Source organism: Struthio camelus, chromosome 15 (genome assembly GCF_040807025.1).
Source record: "Struthio camelus isolate bStrCam1 chromosome 15, bStrCam1.hap1, whole genome shotgun sequence".
NCBI classification, from domain to species: domain Eukaryota; kingdom Metazoa; phylum Chordata; class Aves; order Struthioniformes; family Struthionidae; genus Struthio; species Struthio camelus.
The window spans coordinates 1,166,801-1,193,358 of record NC_090956.1 but is presented as its reverse complement, the minus strand read 5'-3'; the positions used below and the strand labels follow the sequence as shown (position 1 = coordinate 1,193,358).

The 26,558-nt window shown below is 51.1% G+C and overlaps 1 protein-coding gene across 15 annotated transcripts in view; it reads left to right on the top strand.

Moving 5' to 3' along the window:
* Positions 1-26,558, top strand: part of TNRC6A (trinucleotide repeat containing adaptor 6A) — a 128,165-nt gene that overhangs the window by 35,203 nt on the left and 66,404 nt on the right. For 14 of the 15 annotated variants that reach the window (XM_068907829.1, XM_068907837.1, XM_068907835.1 and 11 more), the window contains one exon: positions 10,645-10,718. In XM_068907829.1, the coding sequence (XP_068763930.1) occupies positions 10,645-10,718 (74 nt within the window). Of the gene's footprint in view, positions 1-2,549; positions 2,759-2,950; positions 3,004-10,644; positions 10,719-26,558 lie in introns of those variants that run through there. The other variant, XM_068907843.1, reaches the window with a different exon arrangement.

The window sequence follows — 26,558 nt, the reverse complement described above, 5'->3', positions numbered from 1 at the left end:
CGGGAACGTACGCCCGTTTTGGAGGGCAGACGGGCAGCCCCTCTGACCGCACCGGCAGGGCCCTTGCCTCCGGCTCCTGCCACAGGCCCCTGTGAAATCCTCATCGAAAACTTCCAGCTCTGTCTTGCTGGAAGGGGGAAAGAGTCAGCCAAGGGGGAAGAGGGGTGTCGGGGCTTTCGCTGCGTCCGGCGACCGCAGCCCGAACCCCAGCGCCCGCTGCTTCACGCGCCTTGTCTTGGGGGACTGTTTGGTGCCGTCTAAAACCCTGGCTAGCTTCAGCCCTGGCTTTTCTGTCCCGGTAGAGCCAGCGTGGCGGACAGCTAAACGGGAGCGTACGTCTGCATGCGCCCTCGTGATGCGGTTGGCTTATTTACAGAAGAGCTTTATGCTCCTCTCTGGAAAGGAAACGTCAGATGAGTCGAGTGGACACTGACATGAGATTTTTCGAGAGCTCGGGTCAGGAGCTGATGCTGTGAGGCAAGAAAGTACTTGTGTTTCCAGGCCGGAAACCTCGGCCGTGTGAGCTGTCCCAGTGCGCCCAGCTGTTCCCAAGTAAAGTAATAGAATTACGCTAATAAATAGCAGTTGCGCTGCACCCTTCCTGGAGCTGGCTGCAGTTTTTTGGAGTGGCTCTGGAGGAAGTGTTCCTGCTAGCTCTGGTGGGGCTCAGCCCTAGCGTGCGACTGCAGCAGGCTTTTCCATCCTGCTAACTGAGCGTCTCCATCAGCACTTAGGGATTTGCTTCCTCTCCTGGGGCAGCGGGAGCTCTCAGGGCTGTTGTGGCACCCAGAGCTGCCCCGGGACAGTCTGTAGATGCCCCTGTGCCGGTGGGGTGCTGCCAGCTGCTGTGTGTGCAAATGGGTGCACCCGCCAGGAGGTGTGCTGGGAGCTGGTAGGAACACATGGGTGGACAGTTGCAAGGACCTGGCTCTCTGCCTGTCTCTCCAAAATATCGAAATGTCTTCGATATCATCCTGCAGATGTAAATCCTGGTGGAGGGAAGCCCTCTGGGAAGCCTTGCTCTAATGATGGCTTCAGTGCTGGGTTGTGTGACCTTGGCTGCTGCAGTATGTCTGAGGAACGACAGGAGGAGCAGTGGGGAGCCCCAGAGCTGGTGGTCGTGGCTGGAGAGCCTTGCAGCTCTGGGACCACGGCTTCCCTGGCCAAGGGAGCGCTGTCTCCAAATGGCATGCCCTGCGGCAGCCCGGTCAGCTGTGTCGGCGTAGCTCCTGCTGCCTGGCCTCCCGTACTCCAACGGCATCTGCGGTCACCTTTACAGGGACAGGGGCTTTGTCCCCAACTGTGACAAAAAGGGCCAACTGTGCTTGAACAGAGCTGCCCGTGGAAGTCGTGCTCGTCGCGTGCTGCCACGGCTCTGAGGCCGATACCCAAAGCCAGCTGGGGCTGCGCGCTGGGGTCCAGAGGGGTCTGCAAGGGTGTCTCCGAGGATCCTCCAGGGACCGCAGGGTATGGGGACAGTTAAATCCCTTGTGACTGCATGCTGTCACCGGATGCTGCTGCCGTCCCCAAGACTCACAGGACATGCCTGCCCTGACCAGGGGGTCGGCGGCGGAGAGCGAGAGCCAGCAAACGAGAGAAGGAAGTTTACTGCAGTTTTGCCTATTTACTTTGCCGTGCGCTGGCACGTTGGCTGTGCTGTGCTTGTGCTTTCTTGGCGTTGCTGGTGGCAAAGCACTCCTTTCCTGACTGCCAGGAGCGCGGACGCGGGCAGCAGCACTTTTCCAAGTGACAGGCTGGAGGACAACCTGCCTTTGGAGCCTACCAGCCGTTGTGCTGCGTGAGCTGTGCCAGGCTTGGCCCTTCCTAATAGCGTGGTGCCTCTCTGCAGAGGGACTGCTGGAGGCGTCAGCTGCTGGGGCTGGTGTTTCCCTCGTGCTGTGCAGTGTCTGAGCACTAATGGTAGATCCCGGGAGCGTCTGGCCACGGCGATCCCTCCTATTCAGCAGAAGTGTTTCCTTCTGGACTTTCCTTCTCCTCCCTGTCTGTCCTTCTCATGCACGGTTTCATCCAAATAATCACATACAAATGTGGCTGTAATGAAAAGTAAATTTAATATCCTTGGCCCTATTTTTGTAAATTAGTGTAACCGTCAGCTACAGAATAAATGACACCTAATTACTGTTCAGGGAAGTTCATGCAGAAGTGCTTAGCTGTGAGGTGATCATAGGGAAGCACTATCAGTGACGGAAAATGAACAAGATGCCGGCAGTAGGAAACTGTAATTACAGAGGACTGACATACTGTGAGCTGTTTATGATAATGAAGTGGTGCATCAAATCAAATTAACCTTAGTTATTTAACACAGAATGCACCGAGGACTTGTCTCAGTGGATGCTAAATCCAAAACCGGAGCAGTAGCCCTTTAGGCTGCTGCAGTCGGAAAAGCAGCTAAAATGAAGCCACTGGCAGTGGCTTTTATTTAAGATGTGTTTGCTGAGCAGTTGCTTGTGCATGCCTGGGTGTGCTGGCTGATGCAATGGCGCGAGCTAGCTCAGGCGGCGAGCCGGCGGAGCTGCCGCTGACAGCCCGGGAAGCCGCAGCGCCGCTGGAGAGCCTCGCTGCCAACGGCTGATCGCTCCTTGGGAAAACCTTTAGGCAGGAGGGCTGAGCGACCGGCTCCCTCTTCGACTCGAGCCTCCGCTTCCCTCTCTGCCCCCCGCGATGTGTCCCTTGCTGACCGCCGTGCCTGCGTTCCTGTGCTGCCGCGCTCTCGCCTTTGGACCAGAGCCAAGGAAAGGTCAGTATCCCACCCCAGGAGGCGTTTTCCATTAGTGCCGGTGGTATCTGTCTGAGCGGGCACCAGCATGTCCCCGTGCCCGGCGCGCTGGGCATGCCACCTGCCGCTCTCATTTTCAGGGCAAAGGATGCAACAAGGGCCACTTTACTTTTTTAAGAGGGTTTCATTTGCCCATCTCTCTTCCTCACGAAGGCTCCTGCGCTCGCTGGAGGAACGTTTACCTTGGGATCCCTTCGCACTGACGGGTGAGTAACCTTTCAAATTAACCCAAATGCTGTGTTAAAGATTAATGAGCTTTCTAAACAAGGGTCCCTTCTGTGCCGCTCGCGGTGTCGGTAACGCTGCGCATTCCTCTCGGCGGGAGGAAGGGATTGCGCCGAGCTGCCGCGCTGCCCCTGCTTCTGGAGACGCTGGCGCAGGCTCTGCTCGGGGCAGGGTTAACTCCTGAAAGCACCAGCAAAGAGCCCGGCAAAGGGAGAAAATATCTGCTGATGGCTTTTCTGTAAATAATATTTAAAGGCTATTTGTATCGGTGGTGTTTCTTTAGTTAAACAGAAAAGGTGCGAGATCCCAGCCCCGTTCCAGTGGCCCCGTCCCCACCCCGGTCCTGACGCGGGGTGCTCGGACCCGGGCACAGCTGTCGCTCGGATTTGCGCTGCGGAAAGGATTGAACTGCCCTGTAAAGAGAGCGGGCTCGGGACGGGTGAGCAGGCGTTCGGCATGCACCGTGTGCTTCTGCCTCCCGTTGCGTCTCGAACGCACACGCAGACTGCCGTCGACAGCAGTGAAAGGAAAGCAAAGCGAACAGCAGCCTGGTTAAAACCCTCTTGCCCTGGCCAGGGGTGTCCGCATCCTAACAGTGCCTGTTGGCTTTCCAAGTATTTGATCTACCGTTGAACATTTTGTTGCGTGTTTTGAATGTTTTGCATTAGAAAATATTTGCTCGGTGCCCTGTGTGCCTGCATGGGCCTCTGGGGAAGTAGAGCCCCTCTTTAAGTAAAGTTATTGTTCTGCAAAGCTTCCCATTTGTTGGAAAAACCTGAATGGCTGCTTCAGTGAAAGGCATTCCTCTCTGTAATTCAGAGCAGTTGACAGGCTTTGAAATACCTGCAGTCAGATTCATCCTGAGTTATAATTTTATATATTTTTCTATTTATCTATTTTTTAAAAATGTTTGCTTTCTTTCCTACTTTCCAGCATGAACAATCTTCTTTCTGTATATACACATGCATGTATGTCCCCTGCCAACAAGCACAGGCCAAACAAGCAGCAGACAACTGAATTAAAGGGTCAAGCGGGCCCAACGTGCCTACCAAGGTGATGGCCCATCCTGAAGCAGAGCTGAGCATTTGCACAAACGGTGCTTTTAGGTGTGAATCACAGCCGCCAAAACACCAGACAGGTGGGAGCCAGGCGGCTTTGCAGTGAGCAGCCACCTGGCCTGCCACTGTTAGCTTCAAAATGTCAGGAGCTTATTCACTGCTCTGCTTACTGCAAATGCCAGTCCCCGAGGAAGACAAAAGCAGCCCTGCCTTTTGGAGGAGAGCACCTCAGCTCCTTCTCCCCTTAGCAATGGGCGTTGGGCCTGTCACTCGCCTCCAAAGGCAGCTGCGAAGGGAGCTGGAAGCACGTTGGGCTGGGGGTGCGGGAGGGGGCGTGAGGCCACCAGAGCTGGGGACAGATGCGGGATGACACCATGGGGACTTCCTTGCAGAGTGAGTGCTGTCCCCTCCCCAGGTGATGGTCCTGAGTTATTGCAGTGCAGCTAGCGAGCGTTATGTGGTTGTGTGCATATCCGTACTGTGGTTATGTGCATATCCGTACCATGTGCGTGCTTGCATGCGTCATTCACCTCGTGATGTTGTGTCTGCCTCTGTACCTAGATGGAGGTTTAGGCTGAGCAAGAAAGCCAGGTCACGAGTGAAGAAGGGGGACAACCCCTGTCCTGCTCTCTTGCTCCCCAGTCAGGCAAACTTTCCAGCTAGATTACAAGATCTTGCCCAAAGCCATTTACAGTCTCGCTGAACTGAACTGGCACTTCTCTGAGCCCTCTAATCCTCAGCCATGTCCTTGTGGCTCCCCTGAGTATAAATTAGCACCCCAGGTGTCATCCTAATAACGCCACTTCTAATGCTAGCTTTGAGTCCTGGTTCATGGTGGAGGGTGCTGGGCTTTTGTGGTTATGAGTTCATTTTGCCTTTCTCCATCAGTATGAAAATGCCTTGTGAGTCCTGATAGTTAATCACTATTGTAGAGGAATAAAGAGAGGAGATTTTCTCTAATCCCCTTTAAATGGCCTCCAAATGAGGGCTTGAGCAAAGATGACTAATGACAGACATGATTAAACTAATTTAGTAGGTGAAGCTTTGATGGGAGTCCTCCCAAGCCCAGGTATAGCCTTGGGGGACCCTGCACTAACTATCCATGCTGCAAATGCAGACCTCCTTGCTGAGACATTTGAATTAAGCAAACTGATTTTTTTGTTGTTTTGAAGAGAGAACTTCCTTTTTTATTGAAAATATGTTTTTGTCTATCTTCTGCAAGCCTTTAAATAAGGACTGCCAAAATAATCTCACTAATATGGATACTAAATCCAGATTCACTTAATAGCCAGATATGTCTTGTACCTTATCCAATACCTCTCATCAAAGGGTTCCCTATGAACATGCATTTGTCTTTCAAGAACTGATAACAGTAATGAAATATGAAGTCAATGACACGTGTCTGAGGACTTCTCCAAAGAAGATGCTTTCACCTCTGGAAACCTGTTCTAATAAATTATGGTACCAGACATAGAATGCCTGAAGTCTGGCTCCTTTTTGGAGTGAAGTGAAGTTCCAGTGAACTGTCATATGGGAAGCAGATTTTAATAAATGGATTCCAGACGTTGCATTCCCTTCGCAGAGGGTGAGTGGATGGTGCACGCTGCAGCCCATACGTACCAAGGGGCAGGTGTCAGTCCAGTGCGGTGCTTGGAGCTTTTGTGCAGCGTTTACCTCTGCGATGCTGCTTTGGCTTGCAAACGCTCTCCCCCTAGGTCATTTCCTGGCAGAGTGAAAGTTTTGCAAGGCAGACGTGAGGTGACAGAAAAAGCATATGAAAGACTAAGATGATGTTGGGTTTCGAAATCAGGATCCGCTTGAACTACTCTTGGGACTATCTCCTTCTGTGGCCTTGGGAGGTTGGTAAGCTTTCCCATACCTTAGTCTCTCCAGCAGGCAATGCTATGTATTTCATTGGGTCTAGAGAGCATGAATTAACTAAAATTTGTAAGATGCTTGTGGAAAGTTGAATCTAATTGTTCAAGACTATTATTTGTATATGCTACTCTCAAAATACTATCGTGATGTCAGGGCACAAGGATTCACAGCAGCACTTTTCCTATATAAAATATATGTATATACTGGCTGCTATGTTGCTTTTGAACCGAGGCCATCAGTGAAGGTCGGTAAAATGTGGTAAAACAAGTCAGCAACAACAAGCTCAACCTCTGTGACTCAGCATGGACAGTCAGGTCAGTAGTCCATACGTTAAGCTTGACACTAAACGTTGTTTCTGGTTGTTGAAGCAATATAGTCTGTTCTGCCCTGCTCCTCGTGTGATACAAGGGATGTTAGAGGTGGATGCATTTTATTTTCGTGTTTGCTCCTCCCACACAAAACAGGAGTTAGCACCCTGCTGCCGGAGTGGCTGAGGATGAGGCAGCACCAGCGCAGGCTGGCGATACGACATCGCCTGCAGGCCGAGAGATCGTCTGGTCAGTGGTGGTTGGTTTGCAGCAGTGGCTTGCTGAGTACGAAGGGCCACGGTAACGGTGTGAGCAATCATCAGAGCTAGACTAGCAGAGACCTCAGCGACTGGGATGTGGTTTGGAGCCACCGCTCACTCTTCTCAGTGGCTTCTTTGCAGACAGCCAGAGCTAGGGTGCGATGGACAGCTGCCGCCGGCCAGGTGGCTCTGCTCGGTGGAGACTGGGGTAAGGCTCTAAACATCTCTGTGTACGCTTGGAGGATCAAGGTGAGGGACCTGCCACCTTCTGGAGTTCAGCCTGGTCCTACCTGTCCTGTACGGTCCAGGACTCGCTCATCCTCCAGCGTGACATGTGGAGCATGGATGTCACCTCAGCTCATCACAGGCCTGTCCCCTGCAACATGGTCAGGCCAGTTGTCACCAGCCTCCCTCACTGAGGAGCTGAGTCTGTAAACGTTTCATGACATTCCTGAACAGAAAGCCATGCTTCCTACCATCTGTAGCTAAGGATTTAAAGGTGTTAGAAGTTCATAAAACATCTACTTTAAGGAAATTCTTTTTACTAAAGGGAAAGTGAATCAAAGCACATCAGTTGTGATCGAAGGTGTGCGGAATGAGGCATTCAAACGTCCTGGCTGAGCCCTTCCCGCGCCCTGCCTCTGGGAGAGAGTCCCCGTTGCGTTCAGAGAGAACTACAGCTCAAGCTAGGACTGAGCAAAAGAGCTTTGAACACATGCAGTGCCGAGGAGGACCGGGGAGGGGTGCGCAGCTGAGACTGCTTAGTTTTGACCACAGGTGATTAAGAAGAAACAGCTGACTGGAGAGCTGTAAATGAGCGAGCGGTTTGGTGCAAGTCAGGCCAGAGCCAAGGGTCACCGGCTTATGTTGAGAGGGGGTGAATATACGTGTCAGTCATCACTCTTGCAGTGAGCGGGGAGTAGGGACTGGACTTACAGGGGAGGTGGTGGAGTTGAGTAGCATATATGTGTTTAACCAAAGGGCTGACTGCGGGGACTGCGATCCCGGAAGCGAGTTCTGTGCCGGGGAGCAGCTAGCGGCCCGCCGGGGGATCCTCGTGCCCTCCTTAGGGTAAATAGGAGAGCTTATCTGTTGTTTAGTGCGTGTTGCTAGCCTGGCCCCTCTCGCCCGTCCCCTGTTCAGAGGACGCTGCTTATGTCTTTGGTCTCGCGCAGGCGTCCTCTGCACCTTCCCTGTCTCTGCTGTGTCTCCCGCGGGCAGGATGCGGTTCTGCCTCTGCGCAGAGCGGCGCTGTGCTATTTTAAGGATTGCTCTCTGGCCTTTTCTCAGTGCAGCTGATGTGTTGGTTTTTTTTTTTCAAACCACTGCCTTGAATGAAGCTTTCCATTGTGTTACCCCCTGTGGCAGCTGAATTTTTCTCTCTCCCTTACAGTGGCCGTGGGTCTGTTTGCGTTCGTGAGTAGTCCGCGCTGCTCGGAGACCCGCCGCCCGGGGTTTGTTGCTGCGGCGCTCTAGAGCCTGACTTCCCGAGGTCCCTCTGAAGATTACCGTGGGCCCCACTAAGTTTAAATAGTCTTGTGTGTGAATTATCTTGCGTTATCTGCAAATTCTGGTAACACAGAGTCGTTTCTCTCCCAGGTCACCAGTAAATATAGGAAATACCTTGGGCTCTAGTACAGACCCTTAGGACACGCTTCTGCCGACTTCCTTCCTTGCCGAGCTCTTAACCGAGCTCATTGCTTTCCCTTCTCTTAGCCAGGCTCTCTTCCCTTTCTTCAAAGATTGCCTTGCCAGTGACTGTCCTGTCCCTCCATGACCTGATTCCTTTGGGAATGTGAAGGCCATGAGATGCGTCTCCCTCATCGATGGCTAGTTTGTGCATTCAGTTAGCATTTGTTTACTGTTGGCCGCTTGATTCATCCCCTTGTGGCTGCTGTGAGACCTGTCCTTAGTGATTTAAGAACAGCAGCGGGTGCAATGCGCTATGTGTGTTTTATCTCAGTCTGTGCATGTTTTCCTTGGGAGCAAAGCACCTCCGATACCACGGAGACCTCAGAGGGGCCCGTTCTCCGTGGTGCCGTGATCTGCACACAGGTAAAGCTTGGGTGATAGCTCTCAGAAGCACATAGCAGCGTACAGTAACCCAACCCCAGGAAACTTTTAAAAAACCTTCAGGGCTACCTCTCCTGTATAATAATATTGCCGTATGCTTTCATTCACCAAATTGTAATTTATTCTTATATATTACTAACAGTAATATATCCCCTTCTAGGCCTATTAAAATACCAAACCTTCACAGAGAAAAGTGTAAGAATATGCAGGACAAAATCGGAATATCCCATCCCTTCCCCATAATATTGGGAATGATTAATGTGACGCTATTGCTGTCCATCTTGCTTTTGTTTAATTATCATTTTTGTATTGTTCTTGTCTCTGGAGACTCGATCTGGCGGGAATGGCTTGATGGATTATGTATGAAATCCAGGTCAACACGTCCAAGTATTACTGCCTCATAATTTGCTGCGCCACAGAGGCCAATATAGATGCCTTGTGTTATTAATTATACCAATATATTTTCATGAGTAATGTGATTAATTAGGCTGTATATATTACAATTCCAGGCCTGTTCTGTTGGTATGTTTGTTCTTGGATGGAACTGACTGGCTCAGAGAGCAAGAAGCAAAATCTGTAGCTTGGATTCAGTCTCGTTTCTTCTCTTCCAGAGTGTTCAAGGGAAAAATAAAATTCCATACGCTGCATTTTTTGTGCCAGGGAAACATGAAGCTTTGGGGAAGTAGAAAGCATCACTGCCTCTGAGCGACAATTGTAGCCTGGGGAAAAGTGCATTTTGTCCATACAATGGACCCAGAGACGTTAAGAAGGTCTCTGTTTGCTGTTGATGTCACCTTAGATGTTGGTCATGAAGGTGCAAGAGCAGCTCGCATCAGGCAGCTGATCCCTGTCGTGGTGGGAGGCAGAGCCCACGCAGCCTGGGTAGACTGAAGGGGCCTGGTAGGGAAACCTGCACTTTTCCTTGGCCAGTTCCGTGCCTGCTGGGACGGACCCTGCCCGCGGAGGGTAAGAGGTGTCAGACCGGGGCAGCCAGCTCCGCCGAACCAGTATCGCACCTCAGCATTGCAGCCCCGGCAATGCCGAAGCGGGTAAAATCCAGGAGGGTTTCGGAAAGCAGGCCCAGGACCGAGGAGAGCAGGGTTCTGCCTTTGCACGAATCCTCACGGGCGTCCGTGGGGCCGCCCTCGCTGCCGAGCTCTGCCCGCGAGCAGCATCGCGCCGGACGGCAGGGCCTCCCCTCGCTCTGCGCTTCTCGCCCTCCCCAGCAGGTAAAAGCAGATTGCCTGAGTTAGCTGCCAGCACGTCACACGGGCTTCTCAAATTGTCTGTCACTTCACCGCCCTGGTTTCTAGCATTGCAACGATGAATTACACTTAGAGTAAATCACAGGCAAAGACTTATCTGCTCTCACTCTCTTAACAAGTGTATTGATGAAGTCGTTTCTGTAACTCATTTTTATTTCACTTTTACGAGCTCAAAATAGTGGATCTAAAACTTGCTGAGTGTGGTCCCTGCTGCCACTGGCTTATGAGGTCTGTGGGCTCAGGTTGGAAGGTGTTTTGAATGTGTCACATGATATCCTGATAAATTGTTGTCAGTTTGCACAGTGAGAAGACGAGATGAAGTGTTTTCAGCTTCCCTGCGGCGTGAAAATATTCACAGGAAAACAAATTTTGACAAAAAGGATTGGGTTGAACAGCAGTGTCCTCAGCTTGTCAGCCCACGTTTGCTCTGAGCTGGGGGTTTCAGTCTCCCTTCTGCCCGTGAGCTCTTTCTGCAGGTGCCTGTGGGCAGTCATGTCCCCCGCAATGTCATAGACAGCACTCGCAAGGAGCCATACCTCTGCAGCAGGAAATCGCCCCAGGAAAACAGTGACAGCAAATGAAACAGTGGCCAGTCCCTGGTTCAAGTGGCGCATTGGCAGCTCCCCGCAAGTGGTCTTTTTTAAGGCCCTTTTTGGCTGGAGTCTTCATTGCCCCGCACCTCAGCAGTCACCCACGCCTGCTCGGCATCTAGATCTCAATGCTCTTCTCCTAACATCATAACAGAGCTTAAGACCTCTTCTGCCTTTTGTTTCCATAAAGGTCAAAGAAGAGTCATTGTCCTTTAAGTGCCAAGAAGAGGCCTTCTACCCTCTGGTGCAAGAAGACTTTGAACAGTAAGGCAGCTTCTTTTTCTTTCTGAATGGTTACTGCTTGATTGCATGAACATTGATTTTACTCTGGCCATTTTTCCTTCTTGTCATGAGTTTGATTGCAAGGGTTTGTTTCTTTGCTTTTTCATGTAATTTAGCTGTGGCAGTCACACAAACAATCATGTCTTTGGGGCATTGTCCTGTCTGCTTGTAGTCAAAGTCCTTTCAGTGATGCTTCAAGATACCTAGTTGCAATTTTCCCATCAAGCTCTCCCTTCAGTGGGAACTACCAGGAAAGGGGGAGGAGGGTAATCCCTGCTTCTCTGGAGTCTCACTAACTACTGTGAGAGCATTTAGGATCCTTTCTTGCAGAAGCAAGGGCTGAATTGCAGCTCTATTGACCAGAGGTCTGCAAATACCTAGCTTGGCCATCAACCCCGTCGTCAGAGTGCCAGGCTCAGCCAGTAGGCTGAATGACCCTGACTTTTGCATGGCCTTTTAGCCCTCTCACTGAAAGGAAGTGACTTATGCACTGCATATTTTGAGGGACTGAGGACAGAGAGGTGGCAGCATGCAGGATCAAAGCCAGAGTAATGAAGGTGGGCAGAAACTGTTCTAGGTGATCTGTTGTCATTTGCGTTTGTGCCTGCTGAGTGCACTAGGCTGAAGCATTTTGGCCTGTTGCAGTCAGTTCTGCCCACCCTGGGCCGCAGCGACTTTGCTTCTCCTCTGTGTGTTGATCTGCGCTCACCTGTGAGCCAGCTTTCAGTAGGAACTGCTGCCCATGGAGGGCTTACGGACCCAGCTCCAGAGGACACTAGCCAAAATTAAATACCGCAGTGAGCTGGAATCACTTGCAGAATGTGAGTGAATATCCCAGATCTCTACATGAACTCACTGCTTGTTTACTTACAGCAAGACCCTAAATAGCTTATGTAAGCATGATACGTGGAAGACACCTGGTGTCGTTCAGGAACGGTAGCTGGCTGCTCCTGGGGACTGGGCTCGCTGCATGACTTGTCTCCTGACGGCCGGGCTGTGCAGCCCCTCAGGAGCCCAGAGCAGGCTCTGCCTTTCTTGTCCTGTACTGCGCAGTCCCCTGGGGCCCCCGCACTGCTTGTTTGGTCCTGTATGTACACACCGGGAAGGAGATGTTACCTAGTGATGCAAAATCTTTTCTTACACCCTTGTGGGGAGCAGAACAGTGTAGTGAGATCAGAAACCTGTTTAACTTTTCTGACATTTCTAGAGTGCTGTTTTCCACCTTGGGATGAAACCAAAACCGTTCATAACATTTCTGTGACACCTCTGAGAGACAGAGAGCTAGGGCTCTGCCTGCCGGGTTGTCTGGCTGGCCTGCAGCTGGGCGCTGGGAGGACAGCAGAGCCCCGGAGCAGACTGGGGCCAAACAGAAGGAGTAACAGGATGTTTTACTGCATGGTTTAATACAAAGCAGGAGAGCAGCAAGCGAAGGCATGGACACACAACAGGTCAGCTGCTGCTGCTTGGCTATGGAAGACCTAGATTTAATTATGCCAATGGTTGCAGTTGGAACCCAGCCTGATGAGTATAATTCCTGCCAGGCTGCTATTGTGCATATCCAGAAATGCTGTCTGTGTATGGCTCCCTACAGCCATCAGACTGTGCTTGTAAGCTGTCCACGTGGTTGCAAGCACAGCACCGCTAACCAGTGGTTTGAGGAGAGGTGATCTCCTTCACCTTGGCTTTGCCAGCAGAAGCCCCTAGTGTAGATATTGTACTAGCAAAACTGTGCTTTAGCCAGCATAGCTTATCTCACGTGGGAGAGCCTGGAACAGACCACGCCAGCAGCTCTGGTAAACATGCATACACTGTTTGCACACGAGGAAAGGTTTGCTATCTAGTGTGTTGGCATGCAGAAATGCACCTAAATGTGGTAGTAATGAAATGGCAGAAAAGCACAGTTCCCGGGCCTTGAGGAGGTGTTTGCAAGGCGTGCAGAGGTGCAGTTTAGTCCCACCGTATCTTCTTCTGGGGAGACGTAACAAGCTCAGCACACAGGGAGTCACCTGGCACCTGTGCTGAAAGCCTTCCAGGTTCATTCCCACGCTGCAGTGACAGCCCTGTTCACCCTCTGACATGTCACACGGGGAAGGAAGCCAGGCAAAAGCCTAGCGGGCACCATGTTTTAGCTACCGACAGCTGCCTAGGCGCCAACGTGACAGATAGATGGCATGGCAGGGAAATGGAGCAGAGTCAGCCATAAATTAGGCATGATGAGGGCAGGCTGGGACACAGTAGTTCGGGCTCATTACTGATGAGCTCTCTCTTTAGGTCCTGCTGTGTATTTATTTATTTGTCCTAGAGCTATCTGGAGTGTGAATTCCCACTCTTAGCCAGCCAACGGTAAACACAGACACTCGTTGCTAGTAGCGCGGTGGGCTCTCAGCTCCTAGGAATGGCACGAGGTGGGAGCAGCGGGCACGTTGGCCAAAGCCCCCATCGAGAGCAGGGTCTGAAGGGGACGATGGCCGCAGCCCAGGAAAACCTGTTTTGTAAAAATGGGTCACAGCCCCACACTGTCAGAGGCTTCCTGACCCCGTGCGGTGGGCTGTTCCTCCATCACAGCTTGCTCTGAGGAAATGGCTGGGAACGTGCTGTCAGGTAGCCAGTTTGGTTCCTCTTCTGTGTGAAGGTGGTTCCCAGCAAGATGCTGGGTGTGAGGGGTGTGTGTGTGTATACACCTTACAGCACTGATGCTGCTGTTCTGCCTGACACAGTCACAGCTGTGTGCCTGCCCAGCGAAGCAGCCACCTCCGAGCATGCCCAGCCGTTGAACGTAATTTCCAGCTGTAACGGCATGTCTGCCAAAAGCAGGATTTACTTCTGAGGAGACGGGCTCCATGTATTTTAATGAACAGTGTGGCCTAGTAGTTTCCCTTTTCCCTGTCGCTGGGGCAAATTGTTGCAAGCAGGACTCAATCCCGACATCCCACGGCCGCCCTGAGCGCCGGGAGCTGAGCTGTGCTGGTTTACGGGAAAGCCGTCGCTGGGTGCAGAGGACAGCCCTGAAGGGCAGCCTGGAGTGCTTCATCCGTGCTTGCAAGAGCCCTTATGAATTACAGGCACAGAATCTTCTGCGGAGAAAAGCAACATTTGTGTTTTTCTTCATGTCTCTTAAGTAGCCTGTGCTGCATTTCCACATACCTACTCCTGTTTCCTACCACCAGGACTCTCTGGGAGGGTAATAATGCAGCTGATAGCCCTGCCGCTGCCTGTAAAGCAGCCGATTCTACAGTCGTGTCTCCCCTGCCCTGTGTCAGACCACTGTGCGAGGATCTCTCTAAAGCTGCTCTCCTTTCTCCTCTCCAGCTCTAGCTGGATGGCACTGGGCAACTTAGCATGAAATTAAACCTTCCTGAGGGCAACCTGGATAGCCCTGTCCCAGGGGAATTCAGCCATATGCCAGAGAGGAACTTCCTTTATTCTACGTTTAGTTCTTGGGAGTGACCCCCCCACCCCTGGAAGCAGCCCATAGCTGAAAATGCCTTTTAGAAGCTCCGGTCACAGTCAAAATTAAATCAGAAAATGAACTATTACTCAAAGTGACTAGGAGTTGCACAAGATTTATATGCTCTGGGCAGCTCAAACTCCATTTGCTGGGATACCTAGGGAAGCCTCAGCCACTAGTGCACCGTGACCGTTTGCAATTTCACACCACTTTAAACTCGCTCTCATTGAGATTGGGGAGATGAAAAATGTCTTTATTAAGGAAAGTCACAGGTCCCTGATTGGTTGCTAAATGTGTTTTAATGTGTGGTGTGACTGGTGAGGGTAGGAAGGAGTGCAGGGAGGGGGAGCCTCGTTGCTCACGTGAGATCCTGAGAAGCCAGAGGAGCTCTAAACAGCTTTACCTCTGATTTTCCTGCTGCTTTGACTATCTCAGTGGCATTTATTTCAGGCCAGCAAGGTGGTCTGTTGAACTCTCCATCACTCCGTGTTCCAGCAGGTGGGAGAAGAGTTTGCCCTCTCCTGATGTGGACTGTGTGCACTGGGTTCACCACAGAGCTGTAAAACATGTAGATGCCAGGCAAAGCCTAGAGTCAGGCTGTCCTCCCAGGACAGGACTCAGGTGCTTACTGAGATGTATATCTCATCCCCATGCAATTGTAGGTATTTGTATTACCTTCTTCTGTTGCTCTATTTATTCCTTTTTCCATAAGGTAGTTTCCCTGGTAATGCCATTACAAAGTTTCCTCCTGTTCTCCTGCTCCAAGGCTTGTCAAGTTGCTCTGAGGGGAGGCAGCAGTGTCCTCAGACTGACAAGAGCACTACTTTTCTGGAGAGACAGTAGAGAATATCCTGGAGAACTGGAGAATTTGTTTATTTCTCATTATCTTTAAGGATTAGAGCATCTCCAGGCCCCACGTTCTAGATTTACCACTGCTCTGGCTGAGAAATGCTGTTGCCTGGTTCACTTAAATCACACCTACTGAAAATCAGGATAAAGGAACAATACAAATACAAGTCTTTATTGACAGGATCCAAAACAGGGAGGTTACAAACGTTTATAAAAGTCACTTAAAGAAAGAACGTGTTTGGGAAGGCCTTGGGCATGCTCCTGCAGACACCAGTGTTCCCTCAGGGTCACTTTGTTGGCCAAGTGCTCAGCATGCCCGTGTGCCACCGGCACTGCTGCAGCAGTGACCATCCTTGCTTGCAGACAATGAATGGCTGCATAACTTGAGTGACTTCCATGCCTACAGGATATTGCGAGCTGTGTTGGGAGAGGGGTTTGTGCTTCCTGCCGCTCTTGTTTCTCCAGCAGACTTTTGTGGGTATTCACTCCGTAATAATCTTTTATTCTTGCATTTGTATCTTTACCCCTGGAATCATGCACTAAACCTGGAGTGAAGTCAAGCACAGACCCTCCTCCCAGCTCATCCAGCAACATAGTTTACAAAAGGCTCTGTTATTATCCCCGCATCCACACTCTCTAACCCTGTAATTAGATGCTTAGGCTATGATTGCCCCATTGTCCGCTGGATGGGTTTAATCATTCTTTTCTCCTACAGTGGCAATTTTGTTCCAATTAATTATTTCAGTTTGAACAGCAATAGCTGGTTGAGTTTAGAGAGAAATTAAAAGGGTAGAGAAGGATAATGAAGAGTGAGCTAACTAGGGAGAGACTGCAAACAGGGCTGCTGCATATCCCTGCTTCTGATCCAAGCTCTCATTTGCTCCCCAGAGAGCTTTTTGGGGTTTGAAACGCTCTCCCTGGAAACAACGTTCTTGTATGACACAGAAGCACTGCCTGGTTTCATCTGTGCCAGGGAGATTTGTTCTTGGGCGTAATAGAAACAACATGGCACGCTTGCAGGCTTGTCCACACAGGGAGGGAAAATGTGGCTCATTCATGTTTTAATCAATGTGTCTTAAACCCTGCTATGGGGCAAGGCTTTGACTAGTTACGTCATATATCTTTGTTTTCCTGGCCAGTGAACACATCCTGGGTCTGTCCCAGCTGAACAGGACTTGCAGTCTGCTCCCAAGGGACTCTCCAGGGCAGCAATTGCACAGCAGTGTGGTGCACCAGGCAGAACTCCCCAAAGCAAAACAAGGTGCAAAAGGGGAAAAGATGCCTAACTGAGCGTTTGGACGTTGGCACCTCCCCTTCAGAAGAAGGAAAAACTCTCTATAGTCCTTGTTCTCATAAGATCCTGGGTGGTTTTCAAAGCAGTGTTGCTGTACCAGTGTGAGTGGATCCAGCTCTCAGCTGGAGGAAAAGTTGTAGCAAGCCTGGGATCCCAGTAGCTGGTGGGATCTCAGAGGCTCCCTCGGTCCCCCCAGCCTCTCTCCTTGCCCGTTTAAGGCAAGAGGCTGCCCGTCAGTGGCAGTCGTGGCTCTGCTGTGCCTGTGTTGTCAGCCGTACAGCATGTTTGCAGCAATCTGCAATGCAACATCTGTTGGTGTTCCTTCCCTCCCAGAAACATCTGGCTTCTTGGCTAGCTAACAAATACAAGCTGTCATCTCTGAGGGCCAGATGCATACAGCATGTCCCACATCCTTAGTTTAAAGTGCCATGGAAAATGATTCCAGGAAAGAGAGATGGTGTGTCCAGGCTGGAGCGAGGAAGCCTCAGTCTCTTCTTTGTCCTGGCCTATTTCCTTTCTTCATGCGTGTGACAGCAGGGCTGGGTTTCGTCCTCTTGTTCAGCAGTAGTGCTGCCGCTGCAGCGCTGATGGGGGTCGCTGGGCTGGCAGGGCTGAGGGCAGCAAGCGAGCAAGCGTTGGCTGGCCCTGGCAGCGAGGAGCGCGGCGGCTCGCGGCACGCGGGTGATCCCAGCCAGGAACATCAGGAGAGACCTGGAGAAAGGGCAGAGTGGCAACGCCTAGCGAAGGTGGGAAAATGTCACTGTAATTTTGGCTCCGTTTATGGTTTATTTATCAGCTATTTAGTTTATTTTCCAGTTTATCAGTGTAGCATGAGGGACCTAGCAGAGCCACAGCACTTTTGTGAGTTCGTTTTTAAATGTTTCTGGCCTCATTTGCTTTTAGGCAGACATGCTTTTCTGTATTAGTACTGGCAGGAACAGGGATTTATCCGCACCCATCCCGGGATTAGCTTAAGCACCTCTGACTCTTAACTGGGAGAGTGGGAGAAGTTTTGCTTTCACAGTCACTTTTTGGGCGAGAACTTCTTTTGGTTTTGAGAGTTTGGTCTCTGGCCTCATTTTCTGGCCAGGGGTGAGAGGCAGAGGGAATTCGATGCCTCCGTGGGAACGCAGCCGGGGAGCCCCATCTCTTGCATGGTCATTGCACCAGGAGTTTTCTGTTCCAGAATAAATCCAGAGGGAGAAGGGGTCAGAGCACCTGACCTTCATGTCATGGCAAAGCTGGGGAAGGGTACCAGTATGCCAGTAACTCTTCCAGCATCACCATCGCCACCGGGGTCTGCGTTAGCACCTCCTTCAGGGCTGGGGAGGTTGCAGTGACCCTGGGGAAGGGACACCCCACTCAAAGGTTTCACAGGTCTTGCCAGGCTTCCCTGTCCAGGGCACCCCTTTCACCCATCCTGCTGGGACCTGGCTCTGTCCCCTCCGTGAGGTCCCCCCCTACCTATTGCTTGCACCCTGCTCTCGGTGCTGATGCGGTGCTTGTTTCACTGCGCTGGAACGGGGGGCGCAAGGCGTGGAGGAGCTTCTGAAATATGCTAGACTAAACAGTGCTATAAGATACGTTAAGTCAAAGCCAACGGCAAACTGTGATTGCCAAATCACTCATTAATGCAGTGGAATTATCAGCTGGCAGGGACTCCATTCTCAAGGTTATGCTGGGATGCAACTGATTTGGATTAAAAAAAAAAATTAAAAAAAAATTTTAAGGTTATGCAAGGTTTTGAAGGGAGAGAAAAAAAATTAATGCCTTTCAGGAGTTACAAAAATGCTGCCTGTGCAATTCATGTATAATTCAGTGAATTCCAGAGTAGTTTGAATATTTAAATTATGTATGATCAAAGCAATAAAGAAATCTGCATTTCCTCACTCTGAGCCCCCCAGACATAATGCTCCCCAGTGTCCCCTCCCCAAAAGGCAGCTCTTCACTTCCACACTCCCAGATCTATTGAACCTTATTGCTCCAAAGAAATTGAGTTCGACTGGAAAAATACGGCCGTCAAGTGTAACTGCTGTTCTTTAATAAATACATGATGCATTGCATCTTGAGCCGGCACCGTTGCCAGGGTGATGGTCACCGGAGCCTCCGCGGCAGGGCAGGCGCGGCGCGGGGTGATGGGCAAGGCTGCCGCTGCCTGCCCGGCCCCGTCAGCAGCCCCCGGCTCTAATTAGCCGCTGGCGCGGTGCCGGCGGCCGGGCGCCTCTGCCAGCCCGGCCCTCGCGCCCGTGGCAGCCGCCCGAACAGCAAAGCTCTTGCAGGGGCCGGCAGCGACGGGCAGCCGGGCTTCAAGCTGGGCATGGCGAAACGAGGGAGGGATTTGCCCCCCGCCAGGTTCTCCAGCGCATCAGCTCCGGCTTTCCTGCGTCTACCTGCCGGTCCCTGCAGAGTGGTTGTTGTTGCTGTTGCCGCCCTGCAAGGCTCGGGGATCCCTGCAGCCCCGGTGGGTTCTGCAAGGCTCCTCTCGCTCTCCTGGGCTCCTCGGCTCCTTCCCTCTGCTATGGCCGTAGTTCGCCCGGTCCAAAAGAAAAAAAACCCAAACAAATTGCTCCCTTTGCCCCTCCCCCATCTCCTCTCCAGATGCTGTAAATCTTCATTAGTATTCTGTAATTTAATGATCTATTCCCAAGAGAAAATTAGTCTTCAATTTACAAAAAAATCCCTGTTAATTTAAGCATAATAGTATGAGAGCGATGCAAACGTCAGAGCCCAGGCCTGCACCTCCCACTCTTGCCTCTCCACAGCCTTGCAAAGGGCAATTACAAGGGAGCATTTCAATAATACACTAAAGTCCGTTTGAAATCTCTTGATGAAGACTGCAAAGAGGTTCCTGGGGGCAAGAAAAGCAATTTCCTCCTGAAACAGGAGGTTATTTTGAAGCAGGCAAACGCACAGATTCAGCTGAAGGTTGACGCTGAAAGACTCTGGGAGGCAGGAACAAAACGGACGTGCTGAGCTAAGCGCCCGCTCGGCGCCCAGGAGGGAACCTCAGCGCGACGCTGCCGGCTTTAGAGGAAAACGCCAAACGTTCTCAGTGTCCTGTGGCATCTCCTCCAGAGCCGCCCGGGGCAGCGCGCCGCTCAGCCTGCTGCAACGCCGCCGCCGGGGCGGAGAGGACCGTTGCTGGACGCTCATCTCAAAACGCTGAGCGTTCGCTTGCACGCACCTGAAGCGCGCGGGGCCCTGGCGGGCGCTCGCCCTGCCGACAGCTACGCGCTGCCGGGGCCCGGCCGAGCCACCCGCCGCCGCCGGCCGAGCCGGGCTCTCGCCCTCGGCCGCGCGCCCGGCGGGGAGCGAGGGGCTGCTCTCGCTGAGGGCGCGCCGTCGGTTCTGCGCCGTCAGGAGCAGGCGTCTCGCACGGCGCTGGGCAGATGGAAGCCCTCTCCCCGGCGGATATTGAGATAGATGACGGTGGCTTTGCTCATTAGAGGCTGTGGCAAAGGGTAGGTGCTGGGAGTCTCCGTTCCAGGGAAGATCTGCAAGGGGAGCTCGTTAATTTGAAAAATTGGGTCCAGTGGGCTCATTTGTCTGATATCAGTTCACTGTTTTCTCTAGTAATGTAGAAAACGAGGGAGGAGGATCTGAGCCTCTGAGCTTCTCAGTGACCGACTCTTTGATTTACCCCATTCTGATTCATGTCTGCGCTTTCAAATTGCTTTTATTACTGTTTATTTTCCATAGATCTTAAGCCTACGCATGTGGAGCATAACCCTTTGCCCCATGATTCTGCACCTATGGGACAGATCAGGCTCTGCTAAATACGTTTTATTCTAGCATCGCAAGGCAGCTTTTTTAAGGGGCGCACGGTAAAATCAGCAAAGGTGGCCAGCGAACAAAGCCTGCGGAGGGTGGGGAGAAAGTTGGCTTTTGGCCGCTCACCTGAAAGACCGACGATTCTGCTCCATAAACCGTCTCTCTTTCCCCTACATATCACTGCTGTAAGAACGTCCATCCTCCAGGATCCTCCATTTCCATCTGTGTGTTTAGGTCTCCCTGGTGTTTGGAGTCAGTGCAAAGGGACATGGCGTAAAAGACACTCTCCTTATCTGAGTTATCAGAAAGGCCTGATGCCAATGAGCACGGGGGATTTTGAGAAAGCCACTGCACTTTATGGTCCTTTTGCAGCTTGGTCCATGTGTGTTTCTCTTTGGAAATAGATGGCTCAGCCTCACTTTTGTCCTGGGCACTCTGTGAGAAGACATTTGGTTTAAACAAAGTGAAAAATTCCCTTTGCTAGCTGAAAGCATCTGAATGGGGCCGTGGGTCTCGGGCTCGTCCAGCCGCTGTTCTCGCTGGCCGGCTGGGGACTGCTGCCCGGGGCCGGGGCTGTGCGACCTGGCCGGCAAGGTTGGAGCGCGCAGAGTGGGGCCGGCCCGTCTCGGGGCCCCACGTGTCGGGGCGGGCAGCAGCTCGCCCCTCTCTGCATCGCTGCGTGCTGGACCATGGCGCAGCAGTGGCATCCCTCCGCCAAGATGCATCCCAAGAGCCCGCCAGGCTTGGAGGCCGTGGCCAGGGAAAGCAGCTCTCTTTCTCAGGAAACCTAGGCCAGAAGCTCTCCAACCCCTAATGTAGCCCATTATGGTCTGCGGCAGGAAAAAGGGTTCAGACCTCTCTCTTTGGAGGGAGCAGCATGTAACCTGGAGCAGATCTCCAGCAGATCTCCAGCTGCCTCCAAGACCTCTTGGACCGACGTGGGTTCCCACCAAACAGAGATAATTTGCAAAGTGTGGGGTAGCCTGTTCTGCCTCAGAAGAAAGGGAGCCATTAAAAAGTTATCTCCGTTGTGATTCCTTCGTAGCAGTTTAAGAGAATCCGCGTTCCCGAGGGAAATATTACCTGTGACCAGACCAGACCAGCACGTGCAGTCAGGAGGAGTTTCCCAGAGGTGTCTCCCAGCAGCGCTCCGGGGCACTAAGATTTGTCTGGGTCGGCAGATCCGTACTGCACAGCTAACGACTGTGCCTGAGAGCAGAGCTGGGACCGAGGCTGGCACTGTGTCTCCCCCGTACCCTTCGTGCTGAAGCTCAGGAGCCGGGACACCACCTCCCAGCCAGGTCCACGTTGCATAGGCAAGAATGGACACTCAGCCTCTCTTGACCGCAGCTGGTTTGAGTAACGAAAGGTTGTGGCCTGTGGACCAGAGAGTCCTGGATTTCATCCTATAGTGATAAAGGACTTTCCAAAGCAGCCAGAGTTGGAAAAGTGCCCCATACCCACCTCTCCTGCCATGAGAGGATCTGGACTACTTTTCTCTCCTCTTCCTTACTTTGCGATCTTGTTGATTCTTAATTAATTTGTTCCTTGACTAGGCTTAAATGTCCTGTCCCCGATTCAGCCTCAGCTGGTAATATCCTCAGTGGATGTCACAGTTAATTGTGCTCTCGACATGTGACTCTCTGCAAGGCAACGCTTTAATGCTGTGATGGATTGCTCCCAACTTTTTTGGCATGAGCGTGGTGTGTCTCTCCCCCTTTCCTTCCCTCTTATTTCCTAAGGGTGTTGGCAGGCAGCTGGCAGGCCGCCCATTGGCAAGGGAGCCTGCTCAGAAATCTCGGCTGTAATAGCGATGCCAGAGCTCTGGCATGGCGCTCTCGCATGGTGAGGTGCCAAACTTTCTCCTGATGACTGGGGCTGAAAGGTCAGCTCTATAGCTGATTGATTTCCCTTGGTTTTCTCAGCAAATTTGTAGCAGAGATAGCTGAAGGACTCCCTACCTGTTGCAAAGGGGACCACCACTGAGCTGTGCAAATACGGAGTTCCCTGGAGACAGAAACTTCCTGTCCTGAAGCCTGCAGCCGCATAGGTCTCATTGCTAGGCTCATCGCTCCCGAGCGCCAGTCTGTCTGGCAAGGTGGGCTTTTAGCAGCCCAGCTGTCTGCATGTTACCTCCAAACCACCTGCATGTCTTCTGGTGCATAAACCCTGTGCCCGACTGGTTGAACTCACCTGAAGGTCATGCTGAGCTCTTACTGCCTTCCGTAAGTACTTTCTAGCAGAGAGAGCTACCAGCGTAAGTCATGCCAGGAGCCTTTAGGATCTGCAGGGCTGGGGTGAGATTAGCACACGTACGAGTTGTTTTACGGGTCATGAAATACAAATGCTCTTGTTCTAGCCAGCTTTGCAAGTCAGGCTCGTGGAATAATTCCCTCGGAGTCATGGTGTTTCCGCCCCTGCCTGCAACCGTACATGCAACACAGAAATGACAATTAATAAACAGTGTTAATAGCAATCATGTTAATTGTGTCAAGCTATTAATAACAATGAAGCCAGAATTGTCAAACCACAGGAAATATTTGACTGGAAGTCTGGAGCATTCCTTGGGCAAATACGGTCCCCTGTCCCCAGCATACGGCAGGTAGCAAGGTCATTTTCTCTTCTTCCCCGGAGCGAAGAGGACTGCACGTATAGCAGCGCTGCTGCGTAGGGGAAGAAAGTGCAGGCTTGGCCACAGGAGGTTGCCGAGTCCAGGTCAGCACTTCTGGCTCCTGTCGAAAGACAGTTTAGCATCTCTAGTAACTGACACAAACGTAAGTAATGTTCTCTTTGCAGCCAGCCTTTCCCTGGGATGTTGTTAAATTAGAAGGGAAATCTATTTCCTGTTAAAAAAAGGCGAGCGAACTCTGTGTTAAATATAGATATATGATATGTAAATGAATCTGACAACTGAGTGAATAAAAAATGAAGGTTTAAATTATTGAAGGGTAGGAGGAGATGGCGCATGCAAATAGCATTAATGTGGAAAGAGGCAGCTCTCTGAACAGGGAAAGGAGGTTTTGAAACATAATTATTTCTTTTAAGAAAAGGGCTACATATTAAATAAAAGCCAACAGAACCAGCGCATGTTTATTTCAAAGGCCTTTATTTCTATCCAGTCACTTGATTCGCCTGGCTTTTTTTTTTTTCTTTTTTTGCCTGCAAAGCAATGAAAGAAATTGAAGGCTACTGAATATTTTAGCTTTAATTAAAATAAGATAAATTAAGTTTTGATTGCTACATGAGAACAAATGAGTCCCAGAGATGGCCGATCACAGGCGGCCATTGAGACGGCTGTAGGTGTTGGCTAATTGATTTGGTGGGGCTAGAGCTCTTCCGGCCCTCAGAGTTATTGCCGTCAAATTATGTTATATCGCAATCGCCTGGAAAACTATGATGACTTTGAGAACATTTTCAGAGATAGGACCAACTTAATTTAAATGGAAAACTTCGTACCTCGAGATTTTAGCCCGCTAGAAGGAGTAAATTATGCTTAAGTGACGAAGAAGATAATCTGGTTGGTTTTGGTCTTGTCTCATCGTGTTTGTTGTAAGGACCATGGGAGTACAAGAGTACAAGTAGAAGGGAGTGAAAGGCACCCGGCCGAGACGGCCTCTCCGTGCGGCTGCGGCTGCGGCTGCGGGGCGAGGTAGCAGAGAGCATTGCCGGCTCAGTATTGGAAGTAGAAAACTAGTCGGTTGTTTTTGTCAGTGGTAAAACTGACAAGGTATTTTTGCAGAACGGGCGCTCCGCAGGCGCAGTACATGTCTTCATTTCATCTCACATATCTATATTTATGCCCCTCTCTGACCCTCTTCAGGACTGACAGGACAGGTTACGGGTTTCCTCTTCCTAATTCACTACGTGATGGCTTGGGACGAGTTGTTAAAGCTGGAGATCAAAGTGTCATTTATTAGAAAAGTGCCTCCCCAGGGATTCTTATCCTTCGTTTACTGTTTGTCGTGCGCTGACGGTGTGCTCGGTGCTGTCTGATCTGTCTTTCCAGCTATTCATATAGCCCTCATCACGGGAGCACCTGAGTGCCTCCCTTTGCTTAAAAAAGGATGTTTTGTTTCTCTCTTTCTTCCCCGCTCTCCGAAGCGGGGAGAGGGCTGCCGGCTGTGACCAGGGTCGGTGTTACGCCTCTCAAAGGTGCGCGGTTCACGTTCCCCTTCACTTCTGAACGATGACTTATTCATTCAGGCGGCACGCCTCCGAGGGTGGCCGGAGCGGAGGCGTGAGGACGCCGGCAAGCCCTCGCCGCCGGCGCGCGGAGAGCGGTGGGCTGCGGGCCGAGGGCCATTTTCGCTTTCTTTCCCACCTAAGAAGAGTTACTTCTTCGTGGTCTGGCTCTTAGGCGCGTCCTGTCCCGCAGAGCTGCGAGCCTGCCCGGCGGGTGGGGAACGAGCGGCCTGCGGCCGGAGCTGCCGTCCCCGGGGGGAGACCTCCCGCGCGCCTCTTCTCCCACTTGCATCACTTCAGGCTTCACTGAACTTAGCTTATGCCTGATACGGACCTGGGGAAGGCAGTCAGCATGCAAGGACGTGTTAGCGTTTTCGGCAGGCACAAAAGGACCCAAACGTCTCCCTGCGCTGCTGCTGTTTCAGCCCGTGCCCGAGCAGGACGGAGGAGCCGCTCTCGCAGCCTTGCAGGCTGCTCGGACAGGACACAAGCAGGACCTGTGGTTTACATGCTGAATTACCCTGCGCAGATATCAGGCGCACGGATCGTGTTCATCACCACAAATCATTTGTGAGCAGCCCACCAGCCAAAATTTGTTGGAATAATTTTGAACAGCGGCTGTTAAATCTTTTTGCAGATAATTGGAGAGCTCAAAGGGGGGTAGATTTGCTGAATGAATTGTTCACTATGTATCATTGCCCAGGACAGTCCAGCAGGGGGTTGCGCCTGATGCATTAACCAATTAAAGCAAATCCTCCCACACACAGACGTCCTTTGCATTGATGAAACGCATGGGGAAGGAATTCCTTCTCGCCCCCCACCCCCGTTTTCAGCTTGTGCCGTGAAGGATGCAGTCCATCCTGCCTGTCCTCTCTCTAGACCAGCAAGTAATCGCAGTAGCTGTCTGAGCAGTAGGTGCACACGTATCTATAGGCAATCTATATATTAGATTGCACTAACTCAGTAATTTGCTTAGGCAGGCATAAAGCTTTCCTTAGTAGGGGAATGTGGCACTGACAGATCCTGCCGTGGTTGAGAGACACTAAAATTTTACCACTGGGAGTTATTTGTAGGAATCTGCAGTCAACAAAACCAATCTAGATATCTGTCCGGCAATGTCTGTTACACGTTTGCGTTGCAGTACCTAGTTCCTCCCAGATAACTTCGATCTGTCTGGCAGAGTTTAGGGAATTTCAGGAAGTCTAAAAATCCTCCTTCTTGACTCTAGGACGTTCTCCATAGGATATCTGTCATACCTTTAAACTCTTTCTCCTATTTAAACCTTTACCCTTGGGAAGCGCTCCCTCAATAAATCGGTAAGGATACTGTCCTTTCTACTTCTTCACATGCTAACTGTCAATACTCAGTCAACTAATGTATTTTATACAACTGTGGACAGTTGGAGAACACTAATAATGACCTGATCCATGACTAAAATAGAGACTAAAAAATGAATTTTTAATGATTTGAATATATAAAGTCAGATTTGGTCACGATCCTCAAGGGAGTTTAGGGCTCACTTTCTGTTTCTGATAGTTTTTCCACTCAGAGTTTGACACTTTCCTGTAGACACTTTACCTTGCTAATGACTGGCCTCCCCTTGAGGATGGCCCCTCTCCTTTCTAACCTGTACCCTGTGTTAAGGTCCCTTTCTCTTTCGCCGGTGCTTGCTTCCTGCTGGCACGCATGCATCATTCCTTCCTGCAAGCTGCTCAGAAGCTGGAGAAGGCTCTTTTCCTCAAAGAGCAGTCTGGGCCTTTGTTCTGCCCAGGTAAGAGCCACCATAAATCTTTTATGACTGACTTATTCATAGACAAGACATCCTGGCCTCACTCCCTGGTCTCTCGGTACAGGGAGTGTAGGATGAGAGCACAGGAAAGAGCAGACATGAGGCATTTCACAAGGTCGTCCAGGTACTCACTGGCTAAACAAAAACCCGTACATCTCCACCTATCTGTTTAAAGAATGTACTTGCACACTTTTTTTTCCTGTCCTTTTCCACAAGGACAGTCCATGTTCTGGGCAATGACACAGAGAAGAGATGATATTCGGTGACAGTTCGCTGACCCACCTCTCACGTTTGAACATCCCACTGTGGGAGATTTCAGCTGAATATTGGAGAAGATCACTTACATTCATGACTGATGCCCGTGTTTCTTGGCTTTCATGGGTCTGAGTCCAACCTGAGTGTAGGTTTCTTTTTTTCTCTGGTTTGGTCTTCTTAGTCTCCATGGCAACGCGCTTTCCCTTCTGCAGAGGCATCAGGCTTTGCTTGCCA